Source organism: Alexandromys fortis, unplaced genomic scaffold (genome assembly GCF_014885135.2).
Source record: "Alexandromys fortis isolate MF-2015 unplaced genomic scaffold, M_Fortis_MF-2015_v1.1 scaffold_56, whole genome shotgun sequence".
Classification (NCBI taxonomy): domain Eukaryota; kingdom Metazoa; phylum Chordata; class Mammalia; order Rodentia; family Cricetidae; genus Alexandromys; species Alexandromys fortis.
This window is the reverse complement of record NW_026067935.1, coordinates 6,169,903-6,183,124: the sequence shown is the minus strand read 5'-3', so window position 1 is coordinate 6,183,124 and position 13,222 is coordinate 6,169,903. Positions and strand designations below refer to the sequence as shown.

The following is a 13,222-nucleotide window of genomic DNA, read 5'->3' as shown; positions in this document are numbered from 1 at the left end:
AACAGCAGAGTGGTCCTTTGGTCCTTCTTCGAAGCTCTTGTTCTAGTTGCCATGACATTGGGACAGATCTACTACCTGAAGAGATTTTTTGAAGTCCGGAGGGTTGTTTAAAAGACCTTTTCCTGTTGATCCCAAATTCACAATTCACTTGTTTACCAAACACCTTGGTCATAATAATGTCATTAGTTTATACATTTTTGTTTTTGAATGTTCATGACTTATGTTTCTTTGTGATTAATTGGTGTGGGGGTAACCTGTTTAGGAAAGTTAGAGTGGAAATTTGACATTTGATTGGCCTCTAATTCTTACTTGAATGCTGCCCCGTTATACAAGTCCTTCCAAGAGTTCAGGGGCTATTAATGCTGTTTGGGACTATGGTCTTTATTATGCTTCCTTACGCTTTGGTTTTTATAATAAAACGCAGTTTGTTCCGGAAGCACCCCACAGCCTGACTGCATTCTAGGGAGTTCCTCATCTGTAGTTCATTATCAGGTGTCCATTTTGTTGAGTCAGTACATCAACAATAAACTGAAATTGACCCTTCTGGCCCCAGCTCAGGGCAGAGCGACCTGTGGTGGGGTATATTACCATGTGGGCACTCATACTTTCTTTTGAGTTTGCCTAAACTAAAGACTCATCCCAGCACTTTGCCCCAAACGTTTTATATTGAACCTTGGAATTCAATCACCTCTATTCGAATTGACACAAGCAGCCGAGAACTTAGAAGTCTGTTGGAGCCAGTTTTTTGGGTGTTGGAACAGACTGCTCTCCCTCTGTACCACATCTCTGTTCATGTTGGCACTTAGGAGGAGCGAGTTTGCTCAAGTGGAAGCCTGCATTTCTCATGCCAAAGGGTTAGGCCTCTTGGATTGCTTGCAGTGATAGGCAGCCACTGTTGTCCTTTTAGTCAGTGGCCTTGGGGCCCTGGTTCAGTGTCAGCACTAGGGTTTTGTTTGTTCTCTGGTGTCTTTCTTTTTTGGCACATGTCAGTTTTGTTTATAGAAAATTAAGAGGCTTTCTCTCTGATGATGGGTTTCATGAACGTCGCTCTGCTTTGGGTGTGGGCGATCCAGGATTATGATCTGACTGATGTCTGGTAGCTACCTGCAGATTTTATTTTCCATTTTGGATCTTGCAAGGGGAAAACTACAAGTAATAAGTTTTGTAAAATTTATTTAAATTTGTTATAAGTTTTCATGTTCAGGACAAATAATTTTTCAACCCTGATGACTATCCTTGCAACAGTCTGTTGATAAGGTGACTCTTTCACCGTAGGGCAGCTGTTGCATGCCAATTTTTTTTTGTGCGTGTGTGTGTGAAAACACTTCAGAATTGAATTAAAAGATGTAAATTTAAAATTGGTTGTGTATCTAATATGCCCCAGGTTCAGTAAATAAACAATTCTTTTTAAAAACCGTCAATATCTGGTTTATATTAATGCTGGCTAACTTAAGTTTTTTGATAAATACAAATTTTCTTTTTCTTCAAATGAGATATGCCTATGTTTGTAAACAACTATGTTATGTCATTTTTATTTCTGTAGTGAACAAGAATACCAATTTAAGCCAGGTAATCGTTTTAATCCCAGCACTCTGGAGGATGAGGCATGTGGATCTTTTTGAGATTTGAGGTCACCATGGTCTTGAGATTTGAGGTCACCATGGTCTATCTATGTAGTTCAAGACAGCCCAGGGTACATAGAGAGAGCCTGTCTCAAAAGACAAAACAACCCCACCAAAACATAAAAATAACCATTTTATCTTGTGTGGTTTCTTTGGGTCAATGTTAACTTTTCTGGGTGGAGAAAGTCACATTTTAATTAATTTTACCTTACCACGTAGTTTATGGATGTAGGGAGATAGAGTGGAAGGAGGTAAAGTGAGTTGCCCAAGTCTGTGGAAAAGGGAAGGTGGAGCCAGCTCTCCTGCAGAGATCCTTCCCAGCATGGAGCTGCTAAGAAAGCAGGGAATGGCCAGTCACCAAATACTGCATCCCTTAAAGCCTGGCGTCCCTCCAAACTACATGGTTTGTCCTATAGATGTCTCATAGCCATTACCTTTCGTAGAATTAGTAAATAAACAGACTCGGAAGAGATTTTAAGCTCAGCAAAGTAGTAACTAGAGCGCAAAAAGCAAATAGCCTCGTGATTGCCTGATGCCCTTAACAGACTGCCTGTCCTCAGATTGCCCTCTATGGTAGTTGCAGAAGCTTTTTGAGGATGCGATGAGGTCTTTTTGTTCATTTGTGCCTCAAGTGCGGTATCTATAGGCAACATTTAGTTACGCCCCTACTGTTGGTTTGCTTTGGTGGCTGTGAATCTACTAAATGCACACGCTAAAAGTCCGTGTAGGGGGAAAGTAAACAGGCGTTCTGCTGATCAGATTGAAGGGCGTCGGGAAGACAGCAGCGAAAGCTGACCCCAGGTCCGAAGGTGAGCTAAGTTTAAAGGCTCAGCTGGGAGACTGTCTGGCGCCCTCGCTTGGCCGCGAATTCCTGAGAGTCATGATGCTAGTATGCTCACCGACGGGCCGGGGGAACCCCAGCATCCTTTAGTGGGACAAGTCGGGGCTCCTCCCTGTCACTTCCATCGCCCTACCGCCTCGCCTTCCCGTTCGCTGTGCTCCTCTTCCTAGCTTCTCGGGCACGTCCTCCGGAACGTCGTCGCTGGAGTGCGGTTTTCCGCCCGGCGTTTGACCAGCCGGAAGCGGAAGTGCTTCTGGTGGTACCGTCTCGGTGTTCCGAGCAGTCTTACAGAGGAGGCCAGGGAAAGCGCCATGGAACACGTGACGGAGGGTGCCTGGGAGTCGCTGCAGGTGCCGCTGCATCCTCGGGTGCTGGGCGCACTGCGCGAGTTGGGCTTCCCGCACATGACGCCGGTGCAGGTATCGGGTCCACTGGGAAGCGAGGCCGAGCGGTCAGCCGCTCGAATGCAGCCTCGGGGATCGGGGCAGTGCCACGCGTGTTCACGATACCCACTCCGGGGTCTCAGAGCTTCGTGCCTGTCCTGCCTGCTCTAGCGACTTCGGAGAGTGGCTCCTTCTATGCCCTTTCCGTCTGAGAAATGATGACAGTCACTTTCTTCATAGCATTGTGGGGACTAAATAATCCAGGTGGGCGCCCGGTGACTGTGACCTGTGGTTATTATTGGGGAAACAGAGTCTCCCTTGCTCGATTTATCAAAACAAGCAATCAAGCAAACAACCAAAAGCTCGCCAACCATTTATGAAGGACCTCATTTAGGCTCTGGAGACTTGACAGTCTTGGTACCTACTCGTGGGCCTTATTTTTAGAGGGGGTGTTAGAGGAAGAAGCATAGGAAGAGGTAATTTATTTTGTGCTGAGCGTTATGAAGAAAGGAACTGAGATAGACTCGTGCGGTGAAGTGAGGCTGCAGGCCTCTGAGGGAGTTGTCATTCTGAGACCTGGATAATCAGGGAGGGGAGGGGGTGGCTTCGGGGGAGTGGGGGGAGGGGGGAGAGAGAGAGAGAGAGAGAGAGAGAGAGAGAGAGAGAGAGAGAGAGAGAGAGAGAGACAGAGAGAGAGAGAGAGAGAGAGAGAGAGACAGAGAGACAGAGAGAGAAAACCAGTGCAAATGCCCTGGGGCTGGTGGCAAATCCTATGCTTCCAGGGTTCTCAGTGGTTGACAGCACTTGCTGCTCTTGCAGAGGACCAGGGTTGAGTACCCATCACCCACAGTGGATAGGCTGACCACTGAATATAACTACAGTTCCAGGAGATTCAACACTCTTTTCTTGCCTTTTTGCGTACCTCTATGATTGTAGTCTACATACAGATAAGTAAAAATAAATTTAAAATGTCCAATGCTTCCAGCTCTTTCCTAGTCCAAGAAGGAACAATGCGAGTGTTAGGACTTGAATCCAGGACTCTTGCCACACTTGTCCTTATAGATAACTCACAGTGTTTCTCTTGGTTGCTTGGCTGGTTTTGAGACAGTTCTGCCTGCCCCTCTCTCCTGATTACTGGGATTAGAGGCGTGTGCCACTACACCTGGCTACAACTTGTCCCGTTTAATTCAACCCTTTGTGGTGACTGTTTACTCCGGATCCCCATGGGGCGGGGTTCAGTTTGACCTCAGTCACCCCCGTGTCCCTAGGACTTGGGTCTCTGTTGTTTGGCTGTGGTGTTGTGTAAACAGCTGTTGTCATCTCTCCCTGCAGTCGGCCACCATCCCTCTGTTCATGAAAAACAAAGATGTTGCTGCGGAGGCTGTGAGTATCTCTTCAACAGTCTGTCCCTGGTCCTCCTAGCCACGCGGGAAGCAAGGCAAAACCTTTGTCCCTTTGCAGGTGACAGGTAGTGGGAAAACCCTGGCCTTTGTCATCCCCATTGTGGAGATTCTTCTGAGAAGGGAGGAGAAGTTAAAGAAGAGCCAGGTGAGGAGGGTTGACTGACTGTTCTGGAGGCAGGACGGTTTAGGCCTGAGCTGAATCCTGCTTGGTATCTGAGGAGTCTATTTTGAATTTACCTGCTTGTTAAACCGAAGTCGATGCTGGGTTGCTCTCATGACACTTGGGTACTTTCTCGGTCACCTGTGGGTATGGGTAGAAATGCCATTTTCGCTCTCATACTGTAAGCAGGTATCCTTATGAGCAATCTGTTAGTTGTGTTTGTCTGTTTTAATCCTCTCTTAGCTGAAGACCCAACCTAGGACCTTGTATTTACTAGGCAAGTGCTCTACTATTGAGCTGTATCCATAGCTCCTCATTTTTGTGGCTTTTGTTGTGATTTTGTTGTTTAAAATACCCTCAGTGGGGGCTCAATGGACAAGAGTACTGGTTGCTTTTGCAGAAGACCTGGGTTTGTTTCTCAGGATCTCCCAAGGGTTTTCAATCTCTGTACCTCTAGTTACAATGGATCTGGCGCCCTCTTCTGCCTGGGATGCACAGGATGTGTGTCCATGCTTGCAGGCAGAAACTCATGTGCATAAATACAATCTTAAAAAAAAAAAGCGTTCAATATTGGCTGGACTTAGTATTGGATGCCTTTAATCCCAGCCATGGGAGGCAGAAGCAGGTGACTCTCTGTGAATATGAAGTTTATCTAAGAAATGTGAGGAATAAACAGTCAGAGGAAAATGGAAACAGCTGAGCTAGGGCTACACAGAGAGTATTAATTACCTTCCTGTTGCTGTGATAAATACCATGGACAAGGCGACTTAGAAAAGGGTTTGTCGGGTGGCGGTGCACACCTTTAATCCCAGCACTGAGGCAAAGTCAGGCGGATCTCTGTGAGTTCGAGGTCAGCCTGGTCTATAGGCACCAAAGCTACAGAGAAACCCTGTCTTTGGAGAGTGCCCAGTGCCATCCCTGAGCCCTATGTTGGTTATATTTTTGTTTTGTGGTGCTGGGCTTTGTTTATGGTAGGCAAGTGCCTACCACTGAGCCGCCCTTCACAGCTCTTGATGTGGTGATGTGTGATATGCCCTGGGACTGCTGAAAAATCCTAGGAATTGTCTGAGGATACACGGTGCAGCACTAATGCGATCCCACCCGGAACCTATGTACTGCTGACCCTGTGATTCCCCTCCGTGCGGGCAGGTCGGAGCCATCATCATTACTCCCACTCGGGAGCTGGCCATTCAGATTGACGAGGTCCTTTCGCACTTCACAAAGCACTTCCCACAGTTCAGGTGATTGGGTGCAGGGTCCTCGAGATGGCACTTGAGGAGATGGGTGTGGAGAATCCCTATTGGCCTGGGTTGTTATTTTGCCTGACTTTGCTCCAAGTCCCATTTCTTGCTTCAGTCAGATCTTGTGGATCGGAGGCCGGAACCCTGGAGAAGATGTGGAGAGGTTCAAGCAGCATGGGTGAGCCTGCAAGTTCCTGCTCCTGCCTCTGTGCTCTTGGCTCCTAGGAAGTACCTTGGGGTCCTCCAGAGGGTGTTTCCTCCCTGCCCACCTCCTGGTTCCCTTGTGAACACTTCATAGTCTCCGGTTGTCCTGGGAGTCGGGGCAGGTTATGTAAACAACCTGGGTGTGAAGGCCTGGTGCCCCTAGTATTCACCTGTTGCTGAGCATTGCCTGGCAAGGCTTGTTCCTTGCTGCCAGCTTGTGAAGACTGTAGAGGGTGGAATTCCAAACGTGTGTGTCTCAGATTTTTTTTTAGCAGTTGCTTATAGTCTACATTGTGTGAAAACATAAGCAGCTGGTTTGCATGGTCACCTCTCAGCCTCTTGGTCTAACTCTCTCCCCTCCCCTTCCTTCCCTTTCTTTTTTATTCTCCCCTCCCCTTCCTTCCCCTTCTTTTTTCTTCCTTCCCCTCTCCCTTTCTCTCTTTTCTCCCCTCTTCCCTCTGTCTCTCCCTCGCTCTCTTTCCCAGTTTGTTTTTGCTGGGATTGAACTGCGGGGTCTCATGCATACCAGACAAATATTTTGCCATGAGTCACCCTTACCCCATCTGTCTCCCTCCTATAGTTGTGTTTTCTGTTGCTTCAGGTCAGAGGTCGGCCTGAGTTGTGTGGGCCATGTGGTGTCGTGTTGCAGTTTCTCTGCTGCAATAGAGATGGCAGAGATAGTCTACAGTAGGGGTAGAGTGTGGCTGTGTGCCAGCAACATGCTTGCTAACATAGGTAGCCAGTGTGGCCAGTGGGCTGGACCTTGCCCATCCTGCCCGAATCCTTGCCTATAACCAGATCCTCCTCTCTCCCAGCCCTTATGTCTACCGTGCAGCCATCATTCTCCCTGGCATGGAGATGGCCTTGCAGGGTGGGGACTTGGTATCTCGGTAACTGTTCCTGAGATCCAGAGCACACGCTAAATGGGAGCTTTCTTTCCAAAGTGGGAACATCATTGTGGCAACCCCAGGCCGCCTGGAGGACATGTTCCGGAGGAAGGCTGAGGGTCTGGACCTGGCCAGCTGTGTGAGAAGCTTGGATGTCCTGGTGCTGGATGAGGCAGACAGACTTCTTGACATGGGCTTTGAAGCAAGGTACTAGAATGGGGGCTTCCTGGAGGGGGTGAAGCTGGTAGGAGGTGCAGTGGGACTTTTGTCAAACCTCAGGTGGCTCGACCCTCTGCTTCTATCACAGGGTTTAGTCCCAGTTCTTTTATTTTTAAAAGATTAGTCTGTGTATTGTGCTAATCCCAGCACTTGGGAGGCAGAGGCAGGTGGATCTCTGTGAGTTCCACCTGGTCTACAAGAGACCAGCCTGGTCTACAGAGCTAGTTCCAGGACAGGCTCCAAAGCCACAGAGAAACCCTGTCTCGAAAAACCGAAAAAAAAAAAAAAAACCAAAAACAAAAAAACAAGTTTCACTCTGTATCCCAGAGTGGCTTTGAATTCGGGATCTTTTGAGTCCTGCATGTCAGCAGCACAGACACAGGCCACTATGCTGGCTAGTTTCAGTTTTTCTGTTTTTGTTCATGGTTTCTCTAATATGATAGCAGGTTTTAGGATACGATTCATGTATGTAGCTTGTCATGTAGTCCATGCCAATTACTGTACACTTGTATTGGAGAGACCTTGATGATGTAAAGGAGGAACAGAAATTATAATGCTTTTATCTCTCAACGGTGTGGCCTGTGTGCGCATGATATCCCTACTTTTCTTTCTTTCTTTTTTCTTTTTTCTTTTTTTTTTTTTTTTTGTTTGTTTTGCTTTGTTTTGTTTTGGTTTAGTTTTTTCAGACAGGGATTTTCTATGTAGCTTTGGCTATCCTAGAACTTGCTCTGTAGACCACATTGGCCACTGTGCCCAGCTGCCATCTGGACTTTTAATATTTGATTCATTTTGTGCAGGATCTTACTGTGAAGCCCAGGCTATTCTAGAACTTAGCTCTGAAGCCCAGGTTGGCCTTGGACTTGTCAGTCCTTTAGCCTCTGCCTCTTAGTCTGTGCCCAGCTCCTCTGCTTTAATTTGTGTGTGTGTGTGTGTGTGTGTGTATTGTTTCCAGCATAAACACCATCCTGGAGTTCTTGCCAAAGCAGAGGAGAACAGGCCTTTTCTCAGCCACGCAGACACAGGAAGTGGAGAACTTGGTGCGAGCGGGCCTCCGGAACCCTGTCCGAATCTCCGTGAAGGAGAAAGGCGTGGCAGCCAGCAGTACCCAAAAGACCCCATCCCGCCTAGAGAACCATTACATGGTAAGTGTGGGTCCTGCGGCTTTGTCCTGTGCCTCCACTATCCACAGAGATGGGGCTGGCTTGAGACCAGAGGGTTGCATTGTGTGGACTATGAGCTCTTGTCAGACGGCAGCTGCCTGAGGGATGTTGGCATTTAGGGCTAGCCTTTCCTTAACCTGGGCTGGGGAAGGGAGGAGGCTCATCTTCCCACGAGTGGCAGGGCTTACTACTCGGTACAGAGCAGGAGCCAGGACTCGGAGGGGGTCTCAGCTTCGTCCTTCATAGACCCATGACATAGGGCCATTGGATAGTGAATCAACCCCCACAGCTGCTCAGGATGGGAAGAGTCAGGAAACACTGAGGACACACAGTGGCCACCCTCTCGGTCGTTTAGATGACGGTTAGACGTGTCTTAGCACAACAACTTTTTGTCTGTTCATGCTTCTCTGTGCAACTGCCCTGGCTGTTCTGGAGCTTACTCTGTAGACAGGCTGGCATGTGCCAGCACTTCCCAGCTAAGAGTTTTTGTTTGTTTGTTTGTTTGTTTTTTAAGATAAGGTTTTTCTCTCTCTGACAGTCCTGGCTGTCCTGGAACTTGCTCTGTAGACCAGGTTGTCCTCAACTCAGAGAAATCCGCTGCCTCCCAAATGCTGGGATTAAAGGCCTGTGCCTCACTGTGTATTTGAGAATGGCCTTGAACTCCTTATCCTCTGTCTCCCTGGCAGTACAGACCTGAATTACTGTGCTCCATGAGACCAGTTTGTAACCTGCAGTGTTAGTTTTACAAAATCCAGGAAAACTCATTCACTGGGACTGAATGTTTCTGGTTGGGGCCTGGATTGAACACTTGACTGGGAAAGGGGTGGAGCCTATCTCCGTGGCAGTGCTTCAGGTCGTCCGTACACTCATTTCCTGAGGCTGTGCTTGTCTTACTGTGGCAGCTTTGGAACAACGTGGCCTTAGATTCAAGCTTGGAGGTAACGCGTGTTCTTTGTTTCACTTGGACCCACTGCTGCCTGGGCTAGGGAGCTGGTACCGCAGCTGGCCCAGGCCTGGCTGTCTGCTGGGTCCTGGGAACAGTTGCCTGATGTGGCAGTGCTTTCCAGTCACAGTTTTATGACATAAAGTGAACACTGGCAGCAGCACGCGATCAAGCTTCTCTGAGTTGGGCAGGCTGGGATGTCTGTCTTGTTCTCTCTGAGCTGGGCAGGCTGACTTTGGCTCAGTGGAGGAAGGCACTGATTTCAATATGGGTACAACATGGCAGATGGAGAGCCGATTCCTGCCAGCTACGCTCAACCTCTGTGCGTGTGCCTCTCCAAATAAGTCAGCATATTAAAATGAATAAGTGAAGGCTGTGCTGGGTGTGGTGGTGCATACATTATTGTAATCCTAGTCCTCAGGAGGTGAAGGCAAGAGAAGCAGGAGTTCAAGGCCAACCTTTGCTACAAGAATTTGAGGTCACTTTGGGCTATGTGAGACCTTGTCCCCCTAAAAAATAGAGAGGAAGAAAGAAAAGGCTGAAACTGAAATCAGTTATGGGATTAATTTTGCAAATATGTGACTTTCCCCCTCCTTGTAGATATGTAAGGCAGATGAGAAATTCAATCAGCTGGTCCATTTCCTTCGGAACCATCAGCAGGAGAAGCACCTGGTCTTCTTCAGGTAGGCTCCAGGTCAGGTTTGGGATGGCGGGGAGCACAGGGGGCTCTCAGGCTGTGTGCACCTGGTGACTAGAGCCCAGCTTCTGTGGCTCCCGCTGCGGTGATGTCCAGAAGCAGCAGCTCAGCGGGGTCAAGGCTGATGTTCCCACACCTGCCTCAACCTTGCCTTTCTTTCATCCTTTTGGTTTTTAAAGACAGGTTTTCTGTGAAACAGTCCGAACTGTCCTGAAACTCACTTTGTAGACCAGGCTAGCCTTGAATTCAGAGATCCGCCTGCCTCTGCCTCCTGAGTTCAGGACCTTTCTTTTATCTTGAGAGTCATCTTGTGGTTTCCAGATGACCACTGTACGTGTGGTCTTGTCACGTCTTCACCGAGGCAGAGAGCAGGGGGAAGAAGGCAGTGCTCCTGCCTCCACCCTTTTCATTTAGACTGACCTGAATGCTGCTCTGAGAAGCAGGGTCAGAGAGATGGGTGGAGCAGCTTGCTCAGCCACAGAGTGTCCTGTTACCTCGAGGAAGATAGGAACAGGTGCCTGCTTGGGTGGGTTTGGGTTGTTTTTGTTTGTTTGTTTTATTTTAGTCAGGGATTCACTGGCTAGCCTGGAACTAGGCTTACAGACCAGACTGATCTCAAACTCAGAGATCCACTTCTTTCTGCCCCTCCAGTGCTGGGATAAAAGGTATATGCCAACATGTTCAGTATGGCTTCTCTTTTTCCTCTCTAACCTGTTTTGACTTTTGTACAATGAAATGCATCAGACTGGTCCCAGGCTTGGTCTCTGCTATAGCCCCAGTACTTGGGAGGCCAAGCATAAAGACAGGAAATTAAATCCCATCTGGTCCTGATGACAGCACGGGGGAAGTAGATCCTGCTTACTGGGCCATTGCTAGACAGCAGGACCCATGTCAGGGTTTGCACTGGCGTTTGAGGGGTTGGATGGATGGTGGCGAGAAGTGAGGGGCTCCTTCGGCAGGTCTGTACCCACTGTCCCTCTCTGCATCCTTCCCCAGTCCCTGGACCCCAGTGGCCGGTGACTGAGTGCTTTCCCTTCTGACAGCACGTGCGCGTGTGTGGAGTACTACGGGAAGGCCCTGGAGGCGCTGCTCAAGAGAGCCAAGATCCTGTGCATCCACGGGAAGATGAAGTACAAGCGCAATAAGATCTTCATGGAGTTCCGCAAGCTGCAGAGGTCAGTGGGAACCGGTGTCCTCGGTGGTGGCAGGGCAGGGCAGGGCAGGGCAGGTCACCAGTCACCGGATTCCTCAGGTCCTGCACTTGCCCCTTCTCCCTCTGCCCTCCTGGAGTCTTTTTGGTTTCTACTCAGTTATTACATCTTTGAAGGCACCCAAAGCCTGCTTTGGACCCTCACCCCATACAATAAGGTGGGGTCACCAAGTTTTTACTAGATTTCTCCACTCCATCTCAGGCCTGTGTGTTCACTGCTGTGTCTCCCAGGGCTTGGCACAGTGGAGGTTTGAGGACCTATTTGCCCCTGGGTAAATAAGAGCAAACACAGTCCCTTGGTCTTTTTGGGACAGATCCTGCTATGGGCTATAGAGTGCTGGCTAGACAGAGAAGACTTGGGGTGTCTTGATGAGCACAGCTCTTCCTGTTTTTCCTAAGCATTGTATGGCTCCATTCAAGCAGCAACAAGAACACAGCGGCACCCTGCTGTTGTCCTAGTCACAGGGTAAAGATGTCACTTGTTTTCTAGTGGCTGCTGAGGGCTGGCCCTCTACAATTTTATTTCTCAAGTAGAAATTCATGAATTAAGAAAATTTAAACCAGAGGTTAGAGTGTTGGTTCAGTGGTTAAGAACATTGGCTGTTCTTCCAAAGGACCCAGATTCAATTCCCAGCACCCACATGGGCAGCTCACAACTATCTGTAACTCCAGGATCTGACACCGTCACACAGACATACATGCAGGCAAATAAAAATTTTAAAAAATTAAGCCAGCTGTGGCAGTACATGTTTGTAACCCCAGTGTGTGGGAGATTGAAACAGGAATGAAATTCAAGGCTACCCTGTACTACAGAGGGATGGACCAGAGGACCTCGTCTCAAAAGGGAAATAGGGTCCGGGTGAGGCTCAGTGGTTGGCAGTGCACCTGTTAGCACGCAGAGGCCCTGGCTCCACCCTAGTACTGGCTAGAAAGAATCTTTATGCTGTCTCTCCCACTCCTCGTGTGTGTGTGTGTGTGTCCATGACATTTTATTATTGATTTTGCGTGATGTGTGTAGATTTATGCATGTGAATCCAGGTGTCCCTGGATCCCAGAAGAGAACATCAGATCCCCCAGAACTGGAGTTAACAGTGCCTGTCATGGGTGCTGAGCCATCTCTGCAGCCTCCTCTACTCCCCACTTTTGTTGGCAGTTTATAAAGTCTGGGAAGATTGTAGGAGGAAGAAAAAAGAAATCAAAGTATTCTATTAAAGAAAGTAGCTGTTTGTGTGAGAGACTCCAGAGCCCTGCACTGCTGTCGCTGGGGTTGGAACACATGATGGCTAGGGGATGGCCAGGCTCATGTGCTGCTCTCTCATTGCTAGTGGGATCCTGGTGTGCACGGATGTGATGGCCCGGGGAATTGATATTCCTGAAGTTAACTGGGTTTTACAGTACGACCCTCCCAGCAATGCCAGGTATGTGAGGTATTGTTCCTCTGTCTGGGGACTGAGTTGAGGGGGACAGGAACCTGGATGGGTGAATGTGCAGTGAAATTTTAAACATCTTAATTTTTTTTTTGAGACAAGAGTCTCTTGTAGCCAGAGATGGTCTTGAACTTCTGATCGTCCTGCCGTCACCTTTTGAGTGTTGGGGTTACAGGCATGTACTACCATATCTGGCTTAGTTTTGTTTTTGTTTTTCGAGACAGGGTTTCTCTGTGGTTTTGGAGCCTGTCCTGGAACTAGCTCTTGTAGATCAGGCTGGCCTCTAACTCACAGAGATCCTCCTGCCTCTGCTTCCCGAGTGCTAGGATTAAAGGCGTGCGCCACCACCGCCCCGGCTTCTGGCTTAGTTTTGAAATCAAATACTCTACCAGCTGGGTGATAGTCCAGCTCCTGAAACATTCAATTCCAGAAGTAGGCAAGTGGCCAAATATCTTTGGTGTGTTCTAGCAATCACGTTCAGACAGTCAGGTGTTGTGACTCCTGCTTATAATAGTGGTATTTAGGGGGCTAAGGATGGAAGTCGAGAGTTTATCAGCGTGAGCTGCCGAGTTGAGATGCTGTCTGTAAAGTGGTGTGTGTGTAGAGAATAAATAAAAATGAAAGTGCAAATTACAGAGTATTGAAAAGAGCACCAGGCTACTCTAAACTGTGTCTCTCCGAGAGCGCGGACACTCCCCACACACTTATCTCTTGTTTAGTTTTTGCTTTTTCCCTTTATTTATTTATTTATTTATTTATTTATTTATTTATTTAAGATTTCTGCCTCCTCCCCGCCACTGCCTCCCATTTCCCTCCCCCTCCCCC

General features: G+C 48.3%; 2 protein-coding genes across 10 annotated transcripts in view; one reads left to right on the top strand and one right to left on the bottom strand.

Annotated features, from left to right (window-relative positions):
- The window catches only part of Sbno1 (strawberry notch homolog 1), a 264,584-nt gene that overhangs the window by 197,451 nt on the left and 53,911 nt on the right, over nucleotides 1-13,222 (bottom strand). The gene's annotated exons all lie outside the window — the stretch shown is intronic.
- The window catches only part of Ddx55 (DEAD-box helicase 55), a 29,041-nt gene that overhangs the window by 10,755 nt on the left and 5,064 nt on the right, over nucleotides 1-13,222 (top strand). For 2 of the 9 annotated variants that reach the window (XM_050146573.1, XM_050146577.1), the window contains exons 2-10: nucleotides 4,179-4,229; nucleotides 4,308-4,394; nucleotides 5,559-5,650; nucleotides 5,766-5,828; nucleotides 6,799-6,948; nucleotides 7,913-8,102; nucleotides 9,664-9,746; nucleotides 10,804-10,935; nucleotides 12,296-12,388. In XM_050146573.1, coding sequence (XP_050002530.1) covers nucleotides 4,179-4,229; nucleotides 4,308-4,394; nucleotides 5,559-5,650; nucleotides 5,766-5,828; nucleotides 6,799-6,948; nucleotides 7,913-8,102; nucleotides 9,664-9,746; nucleotides 10,804-10,935; nucleotides 12,296-12,388 — 941 coding nt within the window. The other 7 variants (XM_050146569.1, XM_050146576.1, XM_050146571.1 and 4 more) reach the window with 7 other exon arrangements.